The sequence below is a fragment of the Ceratotherium simum genome, chromosome 27 (genome assembly GCF_057802395.1).
Source record: "Ceratotherium simum simum isolate JZ-2026a chromosome 27, ASM5780239v1, whole genome shotgun sequence".
In the NCBI taxonomy this organism is placed as follows: domain Eukaryota; kingdom Metazoa; phylum Chordata; class Mammalia; order Perissodactyla; family Rhinocerotidae; genus Ceratotherium; species Ceratotherium simum.
The window spans coordinates 15,026,088-15,046,667 of record NC_141926.1 but is presented as its reverse complement, the minus strand read 5'-3'; the positions used below and the strand labels follow the sequence as shown (position 1 = coordinate 15,046,667).

At 34.8% G+C, this 20,580-nt stretch overlaps 2 protein-coding genes and 1 pseudogene across 2 annotated transcripts; all 3 read left to right on the top strand.

The window, feature by feature from the left end:
- Nucleotides 1-6,389: 6,389 nt before the first annotated feature.
- Nucleotides 6,390-6,527, top strand: LOC147913417 (keratin-associated protein 20-1-like). Its single transcript, XM_087417829.1, has one exon. The coding sequence runs from the start codon at nt 6,390-6,392 to the stop codon at nt 6,525-6,527; it is 138 nt and encodes a 45-aa protein (XP_087273955.1).
- A 4,577-nt stretch (nt 6,528-11,104) lies between these two features.
- Nucleotides 11,105-11,287, top strand: LOC147913416 (keratin-associated protein 20-2-like; annotated as a pseudogene).
- Nucleotides 11,288-18,692: 7,405 nt separating this feature from the next.
- Nucleotides 18,693-18,839, top strand: LOC147913415 (keratin-associated protein 19-7-like). The gene has a single exon (XM_087417828.1). The coding sequence runs from the start codon at nt 18,693-18,695 to the stop codon at nt 18,837-18,839; it is 147 nt and encodes a 48-aa protein (XP_087273954.1).
- The last annotated feature ends 1,741 nt before the right edge of the window (nt 18,840-20,580 follow it).

Sequence of the window (20,580 nt, the reverse complement as noted above, 5' to 3'; positions counted from 1 at the left end):
GCCTGTAAGCCCATCAGATTTGTCCCTCTGTGAAACATGAATTTTGCTGCTGGTCTTGTTCATCTCATCTTGTCTCCTCAAAATAGCAAAAATCTAAATCTGAGATATCATGAAAAAACTACAGCTGTCATCTTTCTCTGGTTCCATTGTGCAAGATCATAAAGAATATCTTTTAAAATGCAATGAAAGCTTCCTTTTGATCCCTAAATACTTCTTTCAATAAATGCAATCTCTTTGCAAATATGGTGTGCTTTCACGTTTATTTATTTTCTTGGTCTTTTTTGCCTGTGGATGATTGTATGATGGAAACCCGTAGGGAGTTACTATCCCAACGGGTTGACACTGCTTTCCTCCATCCTTTTTTTCTATTTCTTGTCCCTTTACATATTTTTCATACTATTTCAAGCTGAGTTTCCATGTGACATCGTTGATTGCTTCCTCCTCACATAAATTTGTCTTCTTCTCTTTAATTCACCAGCAAAATAGTTCAAAATGCATCTAAAGTCTAGTAGTTGCACGGGGCTGACTGTCTTTGTTTCCCCAGAACACAGAGGAACACACCCACATTTTAAGTCACGCTTCTATGAGTTTTCCAGGTGTCTGTTTTCTGACTGCTTTCTGGTATCTTCGTCACAAGAAAGCCTCTCAGTTGCCTGAGGTCACTCATATAGAACTTGTGTCCAGCTGAAATGGGACATAGGGAATGTTGTGCCAGCTCTGAGAACCCGGCTGTCTTTTCAGTAAATCTCTTTATGATAGACTATTTTTATTAAGAAGTCTGTTTCATATATTCATTCATTCATTCATTCATTCAACACTCAGCTCCCAAAGTAATCCAGGCTTGCTGCTGTGTTGGGAGAGAGCATTTTATAAATGGACATTTGAGATTGTTTCCATTGTGATGTTATTAAATTTTATATTGGTGCCCTACCTATAAAACTCTGATATCTGTGTAATATTAAAACTTTAAAATAGAATATACTAATCTTTTTTGAAATTGTTTTCAAATGAAGAGTTTTAGTCAGTTTTGACCCCATTAGTATAAAAACAAAATATCTCAATTAATTTGTAAAAACAAACTGTTGAAATTAAAGGAGATACATATTTATTAGCCAAATTTAAAAAACAAATTGCATAACTAGATAATGGGATTAAAAACTAGTATCGTGATTTGGTTAATGTAGCAAATAATATATCTTTTCTAATAATTAAAATCAACCCTGAATTTAGAACCAAAACTTCAAATCTATGTATTACAAAATTTTAAAGAAAAATTTTTTAATGTACTAAAGCATATCTATCATAATGTGAGTTCTTACTATTATAAATAATGTTATATGCTTTTTATTTAATGATTATTAGTAATTAATGCATTTAAAAAACTTGTAAATAAATTGTTAAATTCAAATTCTGGAGGGTATGTTTTCTTATCTAAAAATTTGAAGATCACTGCTCTAAACCAGTGTGGTCTGTTGACACTTGTGAGACCCAGACCCTATCAAGGGGTCCATAAAACCAAAACTCTTTTCATAATATATTTGTTTGCCTTTTTTACTCTCATAAGCTTACAGTGGAGTTTTCCAGATAAATACTATATATGACATATGCTACCACAATATATTGAATGCAGAAGCAGATATGAGAAGCCCATGTCACACATTTCTTCTGCCACTATTTCAAGAAAACTTTCCTGGAGAAACTCAAAGACAACTTTAAAACCAAGTTGAATATATAAGAACCCAAGGGGTGAGATGTGGGAGGAGACCCAACACCAATACTTGGATTTCTAAATAAATGCTTAATTGCGTAATATAATGGTGAACTCATGTAGAAAGAATCAAAGTTACGCTTAACAAATAAAACTCGCATGCTAAAAAAAAATACTTGACTTCATGTTAGCATTTTAATGTAAATGTCAGTTCATTGTTAATAAAATCAGCAAAAAATATTATTTGGTATGAAGAGTTGTTTGCACGAAGGAAAAGAATTATGTAATTTAAAAGATATTTTATTTCAGATAACTCCTCACTTCTATCAATTTCTCACTTAAATAGATATATTCTCTGTTCCTTGATTGCATATCTGAATACTCAATGGAAATTATTATTGTAAGAAAAAAAGAAAGAAAACTGGGTCAAAGGGCTTGAACATTTACAGCATTTCAAGGAACTTAAGCATAGACATTAATAACAAAACACAGAGTGAGAAGATCTCCAAATACAAGAAGAAGCTCTAATTATGACATGACATAATTATTGGATTCCAGGGAAAATAATTAATAGTATTTCTCTAAGGACCTCTCCTCACTGAAACAAGTGTTTCATGAAGTTCTATTATTCGACTTTGTCTGAAATATGAGGTCACACAGCCTCATACACTATGGAAGGTGTATAAAATTTCATGTGCAGATAGTGACATTCAAATTGAGGAAAATAATTCCCTGTTCCACAACTGAAACTTCTACTCCTGATGCCATGCACTATTACAACAAACACTATGGCGCCCTAGGCTCTTGCTCTGGCTGTGGGGATGGTGGTATGGGCATGGCTGCTGCTGCCCATCTTGCTGTGGCAGATTCTGGCCCTATAGATGCTACTGAAGAATATCCAGAGCAGCTCAGGCTACTGGACTCCTTCACCTCTCATTTCCTGACTCCGCTTCGACAGTTATTTACAAGAGTTAAGTCTATTCTCTATACGAACTGTAACAAACTCATCCAGGGTAACTGGAAAAAACAAAATTCAGATCTGATATATTTCTCAATTGATGAAAATAGACATGAATGTGTCAAAAGTTATAGATAAATTTTATCTTTCCTATTGGGTTACCAATATATTTCTTTTCTATTTTTGATCAATACCTTTCATAAGGGAAAATTTTAGGTTAAATTTTTAATGAACTTGTTTTGTCATATTCAGTATTATTTATCTTTATTTACATTAATTTGTATGTTTCCACGGGGAACTGCCTTTGGACATTGCCTTTGTTGTTATTCTAGATGATCATTTTCCAAAAGAGATAAGGATATGATCATCAGTCCATTATAATATGTATATAAAAACTGTGTTTTCATATATACCTATAGGCAGCACTATTATTCATACACAGACAAGTTAAATGTTATTTCACACAGTAATAGACTATTTTTTCTATTAACATATGCTAGATGTGTCTGTCTTTGGCTGTTTTTCTAAAACTCCACAGTTAAATTGTATCATTTAGATTTGTGCCTTGCAGTAGGTATAAGTGGTTTATTCTGCCTCTCATACTTCTTGTTCTTCCCCTGAGTTCAACAGCAAAAGAGTACAACACATACCTGTCTACTTAGTGTGGGTCTGTTCTGATTTTAGCAATGAGATCTACCCAAAAATGCCATCTGGCTGCCTTCTTGGAAAACAATGTTTTAGCAAGCTGGATCACCACCTTTCACTTTCATTAGGGTTACTAATCTTGTTCTTCCAACTTCTAATTTGAAGAAAACAAAACTGCTTTTCTCAGTTATTCTAGCTTCCTTCCCCAAGCAAATGAGGAAAAGGAATCTTCATTCTCAAGACATCAATGAGGAGCGATGTCTCTGACCATCTCATGCATGGTGCAGACAGCAGTCTCAGACATCAACACGTGCGGCTGGAAGCACTCCGGAAATTTCAAAAGTATACTATTATTTGAAGAACTTTCAATAGCACAATGCAGGAAATATTTTTACATTTTAAGGAGTCCTATTTCATTGTTTCAGCAACTGATTCAAATAATTCTCCTCCAATTTTTCCTCTGGGATGGTGGAATTTTGCCAAAGGCCCTTGCATAACTGACATATCCTCAAGTAATGAATAATAAAAAGATATTATTCCACACAATATCACTGATAATGGATCATAGCCCTGAAGCTAGAAAAGATGCTGGCACGTGGTATGTGCCTAATCAATGTTTTTGAACAAATAATTAATGACAATAAATAATATTGAAAAAGATCTCCCTGGAATTTCATATTTTACTTTAGTAGAATATGAGAAAGTAGGGATATAAACTATCTTCAGAGTCTTAATGTTCAAATAACTTTATTTTACCCAGAAAGTATTGATTGTCTCTTTATGTACTCTCTGTGGAGTACTCAGAATGGAATATAGCTTTATTATAAGATGGAAAAAGGGACATTCTCAGTCCCTCACCCAACCACATTATGACTATGACGAGACTGAGAACAAGTGAATACTACAGATCACTGAGTTCTTGGGTAGGGTATATAAAAACCATCTTTTAAAAATAAAATACGATTATTTAATACATAATGGATTAAATTTATCAATTCAACCATATCATCTATGGTACTTTTCAGCAGATTCCATTTGAATATCATCGTGTAGCTAGGTTTCAGCCAACTAGATACATCACTGTGTCTTCCTCCTTTAGCTTTTTTCAAAATATCCTCTTTTGCTTCTTCCATCTAGTTTACAGACGACATCAGTAAGAAGCACTTCAAATACTGTATTTAAATGTTTGTCTTAAAGTCTAACCTGCCCCATAGCCTCTCCTAAGAGATAACCTACGCTCTTTCATGACTGAGAACTGTTCTGTCTGCCCCATGCACTGTGCTTCTAGCTGCCTTCAGAACAGAATTCCAAACTCACACAGGTAATTATGTGTTCCCTATGCTGATAAACAGCAGCCTTGAGAGGATACCTCACTCCAGAACGTCAGGGCAACGGGGAGGTCAATGGAACACCGAAGAACTCAGGTGAGGGGAGGAATAGAGAAGTCTCCAGACCTCCACTTGGACTGTTGTGAGAGGAACACATGAATTTGATACACTGTGACAGAGAAAAGCAAAAAATCCTGCCACAGTCTGCCCATTCTCTGTAGAAAGATCAGTCATTTTTTTAACAGTTTTATTTATTGAGGTAACAGTTTTATTGAGGTGTAATTTAAACACACAGAAAAACTGCACATATTTAAAGAATATAATTTGATGAATTTTGACATGATTACACCTGTGAAACCATCACCATAATCAAGGTAATAAACATATCCATCACCTCCAAAAGTTCCCTCCTACCTCCTTGTTTTTATTGATATTGAGGGAAGAACACTTAACATGAGATCTACCCTCTTAACAAGCTTTTTAGGTACACGATACAATCCTGTTAACTATAGGAACAATGTTGTACAGCAGATCTCTACAACTTATGCATCTTGCATAACTGAAACTTTATACCCTTTGAAAGCAACTTTTCATCTCCCCCTCCTCCCTGCCCTCGTCAACCACCATTCTAGTCTCTGTTTCTATGAGTTTGGCTATTTTAGAAGCCTCATATAAAAGGAATCCTGTACTATTTGTTCTTCTGTGACTGGCTTTTTTCACTTAGAATAATGTCCTCCAGGTTCATCCATGTTGTCACAAACTGCAGAAATCTCCTTTTTTTTTTTAAGTTTGAATAAGATTCCAAAGTATATATACACTCCCTGTTTTATTCATTCATCGATGACGTTAGGTTACTTCTGTGTCTTGGCTATTGCAAGTAATGCTGCAATGAACATGGAAGTGCAGATATTTCTTTGAGAACCTGATTTCAATTCTGTTGGATATATACCTGGAAATATGCCCAGAAGGGGGATTGTCGGATCATATGGTAGTTCTGTTTTTAATTTTTGAGGAACTACCATACTTGTTTCCATAGTGGCCGCACCATTTTACATTCACACCAATAGTGTACAAGGGTTCCAATTTCTCCACATCCTTTTAAAACTTGATAAGAAAAACAAATATGTAAGCCAACGTCTCATTTTTAACAAAATTGTAAATTTTCCCCCCAAAATAATAAAAAAGTAACGTAATTACAGATGGACGTATGGGTGCCTTTATAATGACATTTGAATACACATTGTGTCAGTCTATCCATTACAAAGCATTGAAGGCATATATTTTCCTGGGAGGGAGGAATCATATAAAAAAATACATAAGCATTTTGACAGAATTCTTACTTTAGTTAAAATATCTGCCTATGAACCTATAAATTCATGTGAAGAGTCAACATTCTTTCAAAATCCCATAAAACCTAGTCAATGAATTTTCACTAACTAGCCCAGTTTGATGCAGATTTGAAAATACAGCAATTATTTATTATTAGAGTTATGTGATTTGATTGTGAGAATGCTGACGTGAAAGCAAAATAAATATCTAGCCTGTGAGTCTATCTTTGCCTGAAAAAAACATGAGCTTAAGGAAGTTTTCTAATGTAAATTAGTGTGAATTATGAGTTTAGTACTTACTGTGGTTTGCCCCACCCACCACTGAAGGTGTATAAAAGGCCCTGGGCAGATGGTGATGTTTAGACTGAGGACACTGGTTCCCTGATTCTCAATTGAGCTTTCAACTCTCAACTCCTGACACCATGTGCTGCTACGGCAGCTACTATAGTGGCCTGGGCTGTGGCTATGGCTGTGGCTGTGGCCTTGGCTATGGCAAGTATGGATATGGCTGCTATTGCCCATCTTGCTATGACAGATACTGGTCCTACGGATTTTACTGAAAAACTTCTGGAGACACTCCGAGACTCCTATTCCTGTGCTTCCCGACTGCACTTTCCGAGTTCTTCTCTTTATAAAATAGTGACTGTCTCATCCTGGGCTACTTGGGAAGGAGAGAATAGTTTAAATTCTACATCTGTCATCTGTTGAACAAAATCATCTGGAATGTCTTGATTTATAAAGGAACATTTTCTCTTGTTACAGCATTGCGATTATTGCTCTGCATATATTTTAGTTCCACATCCTTCATGTGAGACAAAATTTATTTCAATTTTCAATAAAATCTCCTATGTTGAAAATATTGCTTTTTTAATGTTACTTTTGTTACATTTGTTGCATGCATATGAATGTGAGAAAATATTATTGTGACAGAAACATTGACTTTCTTGATATGATAAAAAGTCGAAGCCCAAGAATAAGTTATTTCTAAATGAAACTTGCTTTTGATGAACCTGTAATCACTGCAACCATCTATACCTGATCATATTAAAACAGCCCACATGCTAGGTGTTTAATTAATGAATAAATACTCCTATTTCCCACCATGCTCTATGGATCCCAGTCTTTGGCTATTTCCTTGTGCTCATAATGTAGATATTTAGGACTGTGCTGCTTGGTGGTTGTACTTGGATTTTTCACTTCACATCTTTTAAATGACCCTCCATTTCCCATATCTGATGGCATCACACAAAGTGGGTCTGCACATCGCTTTTGTCTTTGAGAATCTCTAGAAAGTGCCACCCCATGACTGCATTAGCACATCAGGCTAATAAGAAATTAGATCACTGCTTTTGTGGAACAGTGGTTTTGAGTTTCATATTTTCAATTTCTCTTTTGAAGATATTGAAACTTATTTTTATATTGAATATAACTTTCTTCCATAAACTATCAGAAAAATAAAAATAAGAATAATGTAATTTCAGCATCAGTCTGTTGAAAAGTCATTTTGATTTAACATTGTGTGCCATTTTGACCTTCATTTGCAATTATAAACTTTTCCCCAAGTGATTGATAAAGGCATAGCCACTATATCAATACAAAATATCAACAGATTGCATATTACAGGTATTATTCCTTAAGAATAATATACATGTCAAGCCATTCTTCAGGAATTGCAAGTCTATATTAATTAATTTTTAAAACTAGGTTGTAAGATTAATTAAGGACATTTGTGGTTTGCTATAAAATATTAGAAGTCTTGTCTCATTTTCTCAGTATGTAAAATATTCTAATATATGTATCCCCGTAGTATAATGGAATTTTCTCAAATGGCTCTAAAAATACCACAGTCTGTATTACAAGAGAAAAATAAAATAATACTAAGAACACAATACTATTGATAGAATTCACATGGTTCCAGCACCAAGGACAGTGACCGGCAGTAGTAAGGTTTCAAGTTTTTTTTAAATGAATATATGGAAAATAAGTGAATTAATATATAAGGCTGACTAATCTTTGTTAATGTCTTATATGACTTTTAAAATGCTTTCAAATTAAGAGCTTACTTTTAAAATTAAGAGCATGTGAAAAACCATGACTATTCAGATGTGTACACATTTATCTCTCCGGAGACTCTATGCTCAAATGATTCTATTTTGTCCAACTGGTGTTGTTCAAACCTTCCCAGAGTAAGCTCAGAGAGTAAGATGAATTCAGTAGCAGTGGAAAGTAGAGAGTTTTTAATCCACCATCCTTTACTCTACATTCTTGTGATCATGAATACTGGAAGGCAAGTGCACAATTTTGAACCCTCTGATGATTCTGATGAGGAAATTGGATTGTGTGTTTAAAATTGTCTAATAAAATAGCAAAAACTTACTTTTTTAGACATAATTGGAAAAACTTCACCAATTATCTCGTATGTTTATCTATCATACCCTTCTCCAGTGATACCGTATGCATACCATTGCTTCACTAGATTTCAGTCAGTTGCACACATACCATGTCCTCTTGTTGGTTCACACTTAGATCCAGCCAGTGTCTGCGAAAAAAAACCCAGCTCAGTTATAGAAATTAAATTGTTCATTTAAACTTGAAAACCTGGAGCATGTTCTCCCATAGACAGAGATTTTTTTTCTATATGCAACAAGAACAACACCCAGTTGATTCCCACGCATGACAACACCTGTCCTATGATATACATGCCCCCTCTGCTACTATCCAGCTAACCTGTGTGTGCATTTCTCAGAAGCTCCTCAGCAAAATACAAAGAGCAAAAGAAACTCTGGGAACCTAGCAGGGGTGAGGAAGGAGGATGGAAGAGAAGACAACTTCACCAGGACCACTGAACTAAACCCTCCTCATTTCCCATATCTATGTCAGTGGGATTTGATCACCCTGTGATGGATGAATGGATAAAATGCCATCAATTTCTACCAATAAATAGATTAAAAACTCTCTGAATGTGGAACCATCATACATTAATGGAAAAGAATATAAAATAAATGCTAAATGGTCAACTTCATGGGTAAATATTCAACTTCAGAAAATATGATCAAACACAGACATTAAAAATTAATGTAAATATCATAACGAAAGAAGAGGTGTCTTTATAATAAGATAGAAATGTATTTATAATTAGTCAATCAATGCCATTAACCAGTGAGAAACATTACCTTGGGGTGAAAAATCTTTTTCTCTAATGAAAATAATTCATAAAATTTGTAGACATATGGCTTCAAGTACTTTCCTCTTCCAACCACCTATCTCACATCTGATTATGTAGTGGAAGTTAATATTCTTCAAGTGAAAAGAGGAAAAAAACAATAAGGCCTTATATGCTCATGAAATATCGTGGCACTTGATGCAAGATATTAAATATATTTTTATATAGTTCACATAGAGTGAACACAACTATTCAAAATGGAATAGAATCTTCCTACTAAAGGCAAGTGAATAGACTGTGAGAATCCAGGCATCATAATTAAGTAATCATGGCTTGAGGAACTCACTTCACATAATGAAAGAAGTAGAGATTCATGAGGAGCTCTATTGTAAATTAATGTGAAATATGAGGTCAACATTTTCTGTGGTTTTTCCCATCTACTATTTATGTCGTATAAAAGATCCTTTGCAGATGGTGACATTCAAACTCAGGAAACTTATTTCTTGCTCCTCAATTGAACCTTCCATTTGTAACAGCATATGCTGCAGCAGCAACTACTGTGGTGGCCTGGGCTATAGTTACAGTGGTCTGAGATGTAATGATAGAATTTTAAAAATCAGTATTTTAGAACTTCTAGCAGTAATGAGTCTAAGTAACTATCACCAAGTGCAAAAATCAGTAGATAAAAAATTGATGGGGAATATTGTAACATGAACCCAATTAATATTCCCAACATTACAAAATTTGAAGCAATGAGACAACCAGACAGCATGTGCCTCCTAATGTTATACAGAAGAATGTACACAGAGCATCTATAAAGTATTTTTATTGTCAAAAATAAGAAGAAGAATGCCCAGAATCACATCAACCTTCTATACCTACCTACCAGGACACAGATGGTATGAGGGATAAAGGAATAAATGAAAAGAAAAATCAAGGAAGACAAAATTTAGCCACATCCAAAATTTAAAAGTTCTATGGGACAATAATATGGTTTCTTTAAAAAATAAAATGCACGAAAAAAGAGACTGGAGAACTATTACATATTTAAAAAAGAGTTAAAAGAAATTACGTCTAAATGCAATGTGAGTCCCAAAGCGAAAAAATTGTCTATAAAAATATATTTGTGAACCAACCAAGAAAACCTGAGTATGAATTGAGTATTAGAGGATGCTAAGAAACTTTTTTTTTAAATTTCACCTGTGTGACAATGGTATTGTAGTTATATATATATTTTTCAAATTCATTTTGTGATAGAGAGACACACTGAAGTAAGAATTCTTTACTTATAAGAAATATGCTACTTTGTCTTGGATTTGTTTTAATATTCAGTAGAAATAACAATAACTACAAAAAATGGACAGGGAGAGCAGGAACTGATGGTGGAATGTTGATAGTTATTAAATTCTGAGGATGTGTTTATGAAATTTCAAAATGCAATTCTATACTTTTATGCCTGCATGGAATTTACTTTTATTAAAGTAAATAATAAACATGGAAAAGCTTACCTGACTCTACTGAAAAGCACTATTGTTAAGAAGGTTATTTTTCACTTTGTAAATATCCTCACATAATATATGCAAGATTAATGACAGAATGTTAAAAATCAACATTTTAGAACCTAGTCAGTGATTAAACTAGATAAAAACTAGTCAACTGTTTTAAGCTAAATAAATAAAGGATGAGTAAGGATTTTAAAACGAGAATAAGAAAAGCACCTTAAAGGCACATGATGGATCATAGTGCTGACTCAATAGCAAAGTCATCTTGCTTACAAGGGCCTCACGTTGTCTAATGAAACAAAGATTCAGGAAGTGCGCTAATGTAAATGAGTAGGAAATACGTGATCAACAAATCCTGTGATGTGTCCCACCCACAACTGTGGGTGCATATAAAAGGACCTGTGCAGATGCGATGCTCAAACCGAGGAAACTGATTCCCTACTCCTCAATCAAATCCTCCACTTCTGAAACCATGTGCTACTACGGCAACTAATATGGAGATGTGGGTTATGGCTACAGTGGTCTGGGCTGTGGTTATGGTAGCTGTGGCTGTGGTGACCTAGGCTGTGGCTACGGCTGTGGCTAAGGTGGATATGGATATGGCTGCTGCCGCCCATCATGCTGCAGAAGATACTGGTCATGTGGGTTCTACTGAGAAACTTCCAGAGAAACTCAATTGATTGTTCCACCTAGGCTCCCTGAATCTGCCTCCATGATTCTTCATATGACTAATTCCATTTTCTATTCTAAAATGTCAACATCATCCTAAAGTATCTAAAAAAAAAAAAATAGGTCAGATTCTGCAAGCCTCACCTAGCATCACTGAAATCATCAGGAATGTTTCACAATTTTTTTTAAAGTTTTTCCTTTGATATTATATTGCCTTCAAAATTTCTTATCTTTTTGATCAAAAACTTTGATGTGAGAAAAGTTTAATTTTAGTAAACATTTATCTCATGGAAAATATTGATTTATTGCATTTAAATTGATTTTCTTTGTCATTTGTGTGTGTGTGTGTGTGTGTGCAGGTGCATGTATGTGTTTTTGTATATTGGCAAATGGAGTGATATGATGGTTAATTTTTTGTGTCAACTTGCCTGGGCTAAGGGATGTCCAGATAGCTGGCAAAACTTTTCTGGATGTGTCTGTGAAGATGTTTCTGAAAGGGATATACATTTGAATTGGTAGACTGAGTATAGAAGATTTCCCTGATGAATGTGGGTGGGCAGCATCCAATCTGCTGAAGACGGATAGAACAAAACGGTGGAGGAAAGGTGATCTTGTTCTCTTTGCTTGAGCTGGGGCATCCATCTTCTCCTGCCCTTGGACATCAGCAGTCCTGGTTCTCTGACCTTTGGACTAGGACTGAATTTCACCCTTGGCTTTTCTGGTTCCCCATCTTGCAGATGGCAGATCATGAGACTTCTCAGCCTCCATAATTATGTGTGCTAATTCCTACAATAAATCTCCATATAGATATAGAAGATTTCCTATAGATATCCATATCTATATATATATCCATATGTCTCCTATTGGTTCTGTTTCTCTGGAGAATTCTGATTAATAGAGGTGGGGAAGAAGAAAATACAAGAGAAAGAGAACACTTGTCTTTGGCGCATCCTGAGGTGACAATGATGCCAGAAAGACAAGGGTGTAACACCAGTTCATATAAAATTTATGCTTCCTTGTGACTCTTTAGTCACTGCTCCCTCTGTCTAATCAGCCTGGAGTCTTAGTCTCATGCTCTACAGGTTTAGATGCTTTTGACTCAACAGTTTATTTTCCCATCACAACTAGTAATAAGCTTATATGTTTAGGTCTGGTGCAGTGGTGTATTGGTAAACTACCCTCAGGAGGAAAAAACGTCCTGTTTGTGGTGTTTGCAGATTTCCATAGTGTAAGTACTCCCAATGTTTCTGATACAAAGCTACGAATGTGATGCCATTAAATGCAGAGATAAGAAGAATAGGATCTCTGAGCTGGTACAAGCCGGCTCCCGGACACCATTCAGACACTGCTTAAATAGTGTACCTGTCTGATATTCTACTATACATCATCCCTCCAAGAGTGATTCATTGATATCATCTCATCACAAAAAGATTTAACACAGGAACTCATTTTATACTTTATAATATTTATATATGTGTATATATGTATATATTATAATCCTACTATATCATTCAATACTTAATTTGTAATTCCAAGTTTTCCTTTGAAGTCAAAAAGATTCATTTTCCAGCTCACTTCAAATTTCCACCAGTCCCTTCACCCCAACAATAAACAATGGGAAATAGGCTCTTCTCTGATAAGATATTCATCTGGTAAAGTGTCATTTACATTGGATATTTCTTTTTTATTTGATTTGTAAGAAATTCTAATACTTTGAACAAAAGATGAATATGTACCTATTCATATTTGAAATGTCAGCATTATCAAAGGCATTACAAAAGACCAACATATATGGCCAAGCCGAAAGCAATATTTCATAAATTATTTTTAGAAGCCCGCAATAAGCATAACACCATGTATAGCTATATGCATAATTGTCCCAAATTATGATAAATAATAACTTGGTATACATTAAAATATTTGTATTCTATTTTTCCACTGAAGTCTTTTCAGAAGAAACTTGCGAAAAAAAATTCTCCTTCCGTAATTTCTATAATTTCATCCCATGAATGATAGAAAACAATAATCCACTGCTTTAAAACATTACTAGATTGTAGAAGACAATAAATACTTGTTGAATGAATTATATTTAATCATATAAAGAACTATTTTAGTGTCTCTGATGAGAGAACCATATGTGACAGACATAGTCTTTATAAACTTGAAATAAAATAGAACAGAATTGCATTTTAATACATGGTCAAATACATCAACTCAAGGGGTACATTTGTTTACGGCGTTTTAGTAATACTTTGCAACTAACTATTCATCTGAAGCTGGATTTCACTCAGTTAGATACTTTTTTATGCTCTTTTTGTTCACACAAAGTCTTTCATCTGCCGTCTAGATCCATAAAAGGTCAGAAAAGAGTATCTCATCTATTACATTTAAGTGTTCATCTTAAGGCAAACCCTGGAGCATAGTCTTCTCTAAGTAAAGATCTGCCTTCAAAAAGCACCAGTCTTCTCAGGTAAGAGTTGAGATCAGGGCCGGCCCCGTGACTTAGTGGTTAGGTGCGTGCGCTCTGCTGCTGGTGGCCCAGGTTCGGATCCTGGGCACGCACCGACGCACCGCTTCTCCGGCCATGCTGAGGCCACTTCCTACATACAGCAACTAGAAGGATGTGCAGCTATGACATACAACTATCTACTGGGGTGTTGGGGGAAAAAAAATAAATAAATAAAATTATTAAAAAAAAAAAAAGAGTTGAGAAGGTCAAAATGGGTCCAAGCACTACATGTGTCTCTATGACTAATCAAACATCTTGAAAAGACATGTTACTGCAGCAACAGACATCCAGCACGGCACCTGTAAGATCAAAGATAATTCCTGGAAGTCAAGTACAGGAGCAATGTCAACAACGCCACATCCAAACTCAATCTGATTTGCAATCTGTGAATTGGTTGTGGACTCATGTGAGTACAAGAAAGGGGTAGATAATTAGAGATTGACAAGTCAGTAAAATTTCACTTTATTGTTTTCTTACAGGCAATTTATTTTTGTCTCCAAAATCACATTTCTTGAGAGTTATTTAGACAAGACCAACTCCATGCGTATTCCTGTTTTCCCATAAAAATAACTCTTGTTTCCTTCTCACTATACTTAGTTTTAGTGTAAGTCTTTGACTAGGTCTCAGTGAGTTTACTATTTTACATGGAATTTATTTTGTATTTACAAATGCATTCTATTAATATTTGTTAGTTAAATATCTCACATAAAATATAACCACTTTATTGTTAGATTCTGACCATGTTTTGTACTTTCATCTGGTAAGGGGGTGTAAAACCCCATTATCCTAATGGAAACATTTTGGAGTTATCTGGTCATTATTCCAACTTTGGAGATATCCAGTTAAAACAATTCAATTTTGTATTGTCTTCTCGGGACACTTCAATATTTCAAATGGCTTTGAAATACTGCTATGTCTTAATACTATAAAAGAAAAAACAGATCATATGAGAAGACATAATCATAATAATAGAAGTAATACAATCCATTGCCTCGAAAGTGACTGGTATATAGTGAGCCCACAATAAATATTGCCTAAATAATGGAATGTCATTTGCTTAAATGATGGAACATAACAAACTAATTTTTAATGAATTCCATTAAGTTTCGATCGAGAGCATGAGAAAAATTGGAGCTATACACAAATATGTGCACACACCATCTCCAGTCTCTCATTGCTCAAATGATGACATTGTGTGTAACGGTACTGCCTTAGGGAATCTGCATACAGCAGCTGTGGAGAACTGGGGCTCAGGCAGCTCTTCTCTCTTGCCCACCCATCCTATAACTATGATAGACATGATGCTGATATTGATCATTTTGCTTGGCCAACCTAATAACTGAATAAGACTTGGCTAACCTAAACTGTCTTTAAATAAAGTAAATTGCAATTACTTTTTAACACAAATGAAAAATACATTAATACATTACTTACAATGGTACATTAAAAAGTACATTTGAGTGATTATTCTGAATGACAAGGGCAGCTCTGCTCATGGCTCGTGCAACACACAACTGGGAGTGTTTAAAAGGCCCTGAACTGTGCAGTTGGTGACATTCAATCTGAGGAAGATATTTCCTGCTACTCTACCAGACTTACCATTTCTGTCATCATGAGTCATAATGGCAACCTCTATGGTGCCCGGTCTCTGGTTATGGGCTACTCAGATTGCAGTGTAATATTCTGGTCCTATGAGTTCTATCTAGGTTCTTCCTGAGCAGCTCAACCTACTGGACTCCTCCTCTTGTGCTTCCTAATTCAACCTCCATACTCACATCAGAAATGCCAACTTCATTCCTGACTACTGGGAAGAACAGGGTAATTCAGATTCAGCAATCCCCATTTTGATTAACCAAAATCAATAGGATGTCTTATAATTTATAGAAAAGTTTTACTTTTTATTTTATATTAACATTATTCTTCTTCATCAATATTTATTTCATATTGCTCACTTGAGAAAATAAAGTTCATATTTAATAAACTGTCTATCCCTGTAAATATTGTTTCATTGCATTTATATTAATTTCTTTCCATCATTTTTGCTTTTTGTGTTTGTGTGCATGTGTGTACATAAGAAAAAGGAACAGAGATAGTGAGAGATAAAGAAATGAAAGAGAAACAGAAAAATAGAGACAGAGATAGAAAAACAATGCCTTTGGATGTCTCCTGAGATTTTGATGTGCCTAAAAATTCAAGGATCTGAACATCAGTTCTTTTTATCTAAGGTCAGATGTAGTCCAGGCTTCCATGTGATTCAGTAGCCACTGCTAAATCTGATCAGACTATGGATTTATATTCATATGCTAAATTTTTAAATGACACTTTTTCCCACAAAATTGTCTGTTTTTCTATCACCACATTTAAAAACTCCTGCCTTTGTCTATTTTTTGATATGATAAGTTTCAACTGAATTACTTAAAACCGTGCCTCAGAGAAAAGATAATTCACTCCTCATACCTCACATGCTTCTATCTATACTCTACATGTCATCCATAAAATAGTTCACAAAACATCCCCTCTCCAATGGCTGCTGACTGCCTGATGTTTGATGTTCAAATCCTCTGGAAAGGATCTGCTGGCTGCTCACAACCTCAGCACGACAGCCTTCAATGCACTGAGTCACTGCGTCTCTCGTATACCACCTCACCCCACCTCTTGTAGCTCCGTATTTTTCCTTTGAAATCCCAAAAATGAATGTGCCCTCTTATTCTATTTTTTCTTAAGAAGCCCAATGATATTGGGAAATGGTAAAGAGACAACAGAATTTCATGGAATGTGATTATCAGTCAGGCAAAAGATCATTTTGATTAAGTGGACTGTTTGTTTGCTTTTCAAGAAATTGCTATATTTTGCCCAAAAACTATTTAGGCATTGTCATATTTGAAAAGTGAATACTACCAATAAAATTCAGGTTGACTAACATAGATGTCAAGTACCATTTTGATATCTGAAAATCTATCTTAATTGTTTGAAGATATACACAATAACGTCAGATAAACATTTGCCCCAATGAAGAAAAATAATTACTTATTTTCTAATTTTAAAAGAAAGCAAATTTATTTTTTTTTAAATAGAGGTTGCTTTTTATTTATTTACTTTTTTGTGTGTGTGGGGAAAGATTCACCCTGAGCTAACATCTATTGCCAATCTTCCTCTTTTTTTGTTTTTTTCTCCTCAAAGCCTCAGTGCATGGTTGTATACCCTAGTTGTAAGTCCTTCTGGTTCTTCTATGTAAGCCACTGCCACAGCATGGCAACTGACAGATGGGTGGTGTGATTCCACAACTGGGAAACGAACCAGGGCCGCAGAAGTGGTGAGAGCACCAAATTTTAACCACCAGGCCATCAGTGCTGGCTCTATTTTTCTTTTATAATACTGAAGTTTCTCTAACATCCTTTCACATTTTCTAGCATCTCATGCAATGGATGAGAAAGCCAGTGATAAGAGGAGACACAGAAACAATAATAGATATCACATAAAACAATGTCTTAAAAATCGTTGTTAACAAATAAATAACAATTGAGTAGTTGTAGAGGCTGAAAACCTATGCGAATTTCTCTCCAAAGTTTCATATCATCTAAATTAGAAACATGAGGGAAAGTAGGTTCTTTATCATATTTATACACCCATCACTACTTTCAATGTGTGAAGATAACAAAGCGTATAACTAGCAGTGTTTGTGGGGTCAGAGAAAATTTGGGTTCACCAATTATAAAATCAGGGAGGAAGCTTCCTCCCCCATCATGAACTCTCCCAATAGCTATGTTTAGAGTGAAGATATATCATTTATATTAATCTCTGTCAAAATTCATTTAGCTTTACTCTTAAATATATATAATTTGTTTTTTATAAATTATATTTTAATAAATTTCATTAAAAATTTAAAACTAAAAAGAAAAAACCTTGGAGCATAGTCTCTGCTATGTGCTAGTTTAGTCTTTCCATGATTGGAGATTTCTATCTCCAACAATGCTTCACCTATCAGCTGAAAACTGAGGCAGTGAAGAATAAGTTCATGACTCTTTATGCCTCTCCGATACTGTTCACACACTTTTTAGGAGACAAGTCACTACTGCAACTCCAGGGCATCTGTAAGAACAAAAATGATCCCTGGTAAAAAAAGACACAAGAGTTGAGAATGGGGCACCAAACTTAACCTTGGTGTATTTCACAAATACATCTACAGCACCTTCCTATGTGATGACAAAAGGAAGCATAAAGCATAGACAGTTTCTGCTCATAAAATGGTCATGCACTTTCTGGAAAGATCAAAGGAACATACCAAAGGAAAGGTTCATAAATAAATGCCAAATATGTCTATATGTGATAGTAACATGCTGCCATATTGCCAGTAACATAACCAATAAAGTCATATTGAGTGGAAGGAAGTGTTTTATAAGAGTGTATGTATATATTATATCCATCCTTCACAAGGAAGATTCAGGAGGCATGTTCCACCAGACGAGAATTATGTTCAAACTCTTCTTCTCATGGAGAAATGGTAAACAAGACAAAAAACTGGGATACTCATTTTCGTGTTTTGCACCATACCATGTAATCAGGTCATATTTATTCAACTAAATAAATATAGCATGAAACATAGCCTTGGTAATAGAACAAGAGTTTCATTTTAAAGGTCCATAAATTGTGGAATCCTGACATAGGAGCAAAACTATCTCAGTTATGAAGGACTCATTTTGCCAATAAATCAAGATATTCATGATACTGTCTGAAGCAAATTAGTGAAATATAAGATGCTACACTGCCCGTGGTTTTCCCCACCCACCACTGAGGGTGTATAAAAGGCACTTGGCAGATGGTGACATTCAGACTAAAGATACTCACTTACTGCTCCTCTACTGAATCTTCCACTCCTGACACGATGTGTTACTACAGCAACTACCATGGCGGCCTGGGCTATGGTTACTGTGTCCTGGGCAGTGATTATGGCTGTGGTTATGGTGGCTATGGTTACAGCTGCCGCCACCCACTGTGCTGTGGAAGATACTGGTCCTACAGCTTCCACTAAGGAATTTTTAGTCTATTGGCTATGTCCTCTTGTTTTACTGGCGCTATCTCCAGGTTTCTTTTACCTGAGAAATTTTAAAATGTCTTCAAAAATACTAACTTTGTATTAAACTATCTGAGATAAATAAATGAAATTCATCTATTGTAATGATGCACCATTATCAATTGGATTGTATCATAGTTTATAGAAAAGTTTTTCCTTTGATACTGTATTACCTTTATAATGTTACATAAAATTTAATTAAATTTGATTATATATTTTACTTAAGGAAGACATGTATTATTAAATAAACTATTTCATTGCAAATATTGCTTTGTTACATTTATACTGAATTATCTCTATCAGTTTATCATGTATGTTTGTGTACTTGTGTGTAATTATTCACATGTGTGCATGGTTGTTGGTAGGAGAGGGGGAGAGAAAAAGAGCAAGAGTGCTCTTTTGTGTGCCTAAAAATGAAAAGGGTAAAAATATCAATTCTTTTCAATGGTGTTCATAAGAAATCTGTTTTTATATATGTCTCTATAATCTTGCCTACTATCTCTGTTGGCTTATGTTCTTAATCTAAATTTTAAAAATGGCTAGTTATTATAATAGTTGTATTTTACATCAGAGCATTAAAACTGGTTTGAATTTATATGTTTTGTGTATTTTGCAACACCAATGGTTGGGTTATATCAGCTAGACCTCAGCTTTTATGAAATATTTTTCAATTTTTAAAAAATATTTTTGCCTAGAAAATGAGTATGGGCATTATCAAATTTAAAATGTCAGCGCGAATAATGACATTCTGCCTTACCAACGTGGTGGCCAAATAGTACTTCAAAATATACTAATTTATTCTAAGTATTTGGAAAAAAATATATAATATGCATGACAAGATAAATTTATCAAAATCATGAGATATTTTCTCAGTATCATATTAATATTAGATTATTTCATTTTTTTACTGAGGGGTCTGTCTTTTATCAAATATATATGTCTATAGATATTAACTTTCTCCAGAAACAAATTTGTTTTCCACCCTTGAAGTAGTTCTGTTTTACTTGGGAAACTCAAACTAACAACATTAAGTACAATGCAGAGCCATGAAAAAAAAAATTGGAAGAAAGGGACCAATATCCTGAAGATATGGAAATTGTGGAAAAGCGATCTGAAATTCTGCAGTTCTTGATTCTAGGAGCAGGGCAAGAGACTGCTGCGGGAAAGAGTAACCAGCAGAATTTTGGGGTGCTTTTTTTCAGGGCTGACAAATACAGTTAAAGACATAAGATTCTGATGAAAATGCAGAACACTGAGCTCCACACACAGCCAGGTTTCTCTGAGATATTTTCCAAATTCTAAAGTTGTAAAGGTCAATTTCCTAAGAAACCAAGCAGATGCATTTGGAAAGCAGATAAATTTTTTTGTCCATATCAAGGTGATGAGGAAATAATAACTAGAGTTTAGGCATCGCCAAGAAGAAGTGCCCTTAAATGAAAGAGCCGAAGGAGTAACCTTACAGCCTGAAGCAAAATAGAGGTAGACAAGCCCTTACCAAAAAATCAAGAGCCTCATTTTATGTTAGTCTTTCCTTGGATTAAGGCAATCAACCTTTTCTAATAGCCTAGAACCAAAAAAATATCTCTATGGTGAAATACAACACTATTCTGTTTCCTCTACCATTTTTACACAAAATGTTGAGCTTATGGAGCCCTGTAAAAGAACATAAAAGAAGCAACAGACAACACAACAGACCAAA

Coding starts and splice junctions, on each gene's coding strand:
- LOC147913417 (XM_087417829.1), top strand. CDS start 6,390: ATGTGCTGCTACGGCAGCTACTATAGTGGCCTGGGCTGTGGCTATGGC.
- LOC147913415 (XM_087417828.1), top strand. CDS start 18,693: ATGTGTTACTACAGCAACTACCATGGCGGCCTGGGCTATGGTTACTGT.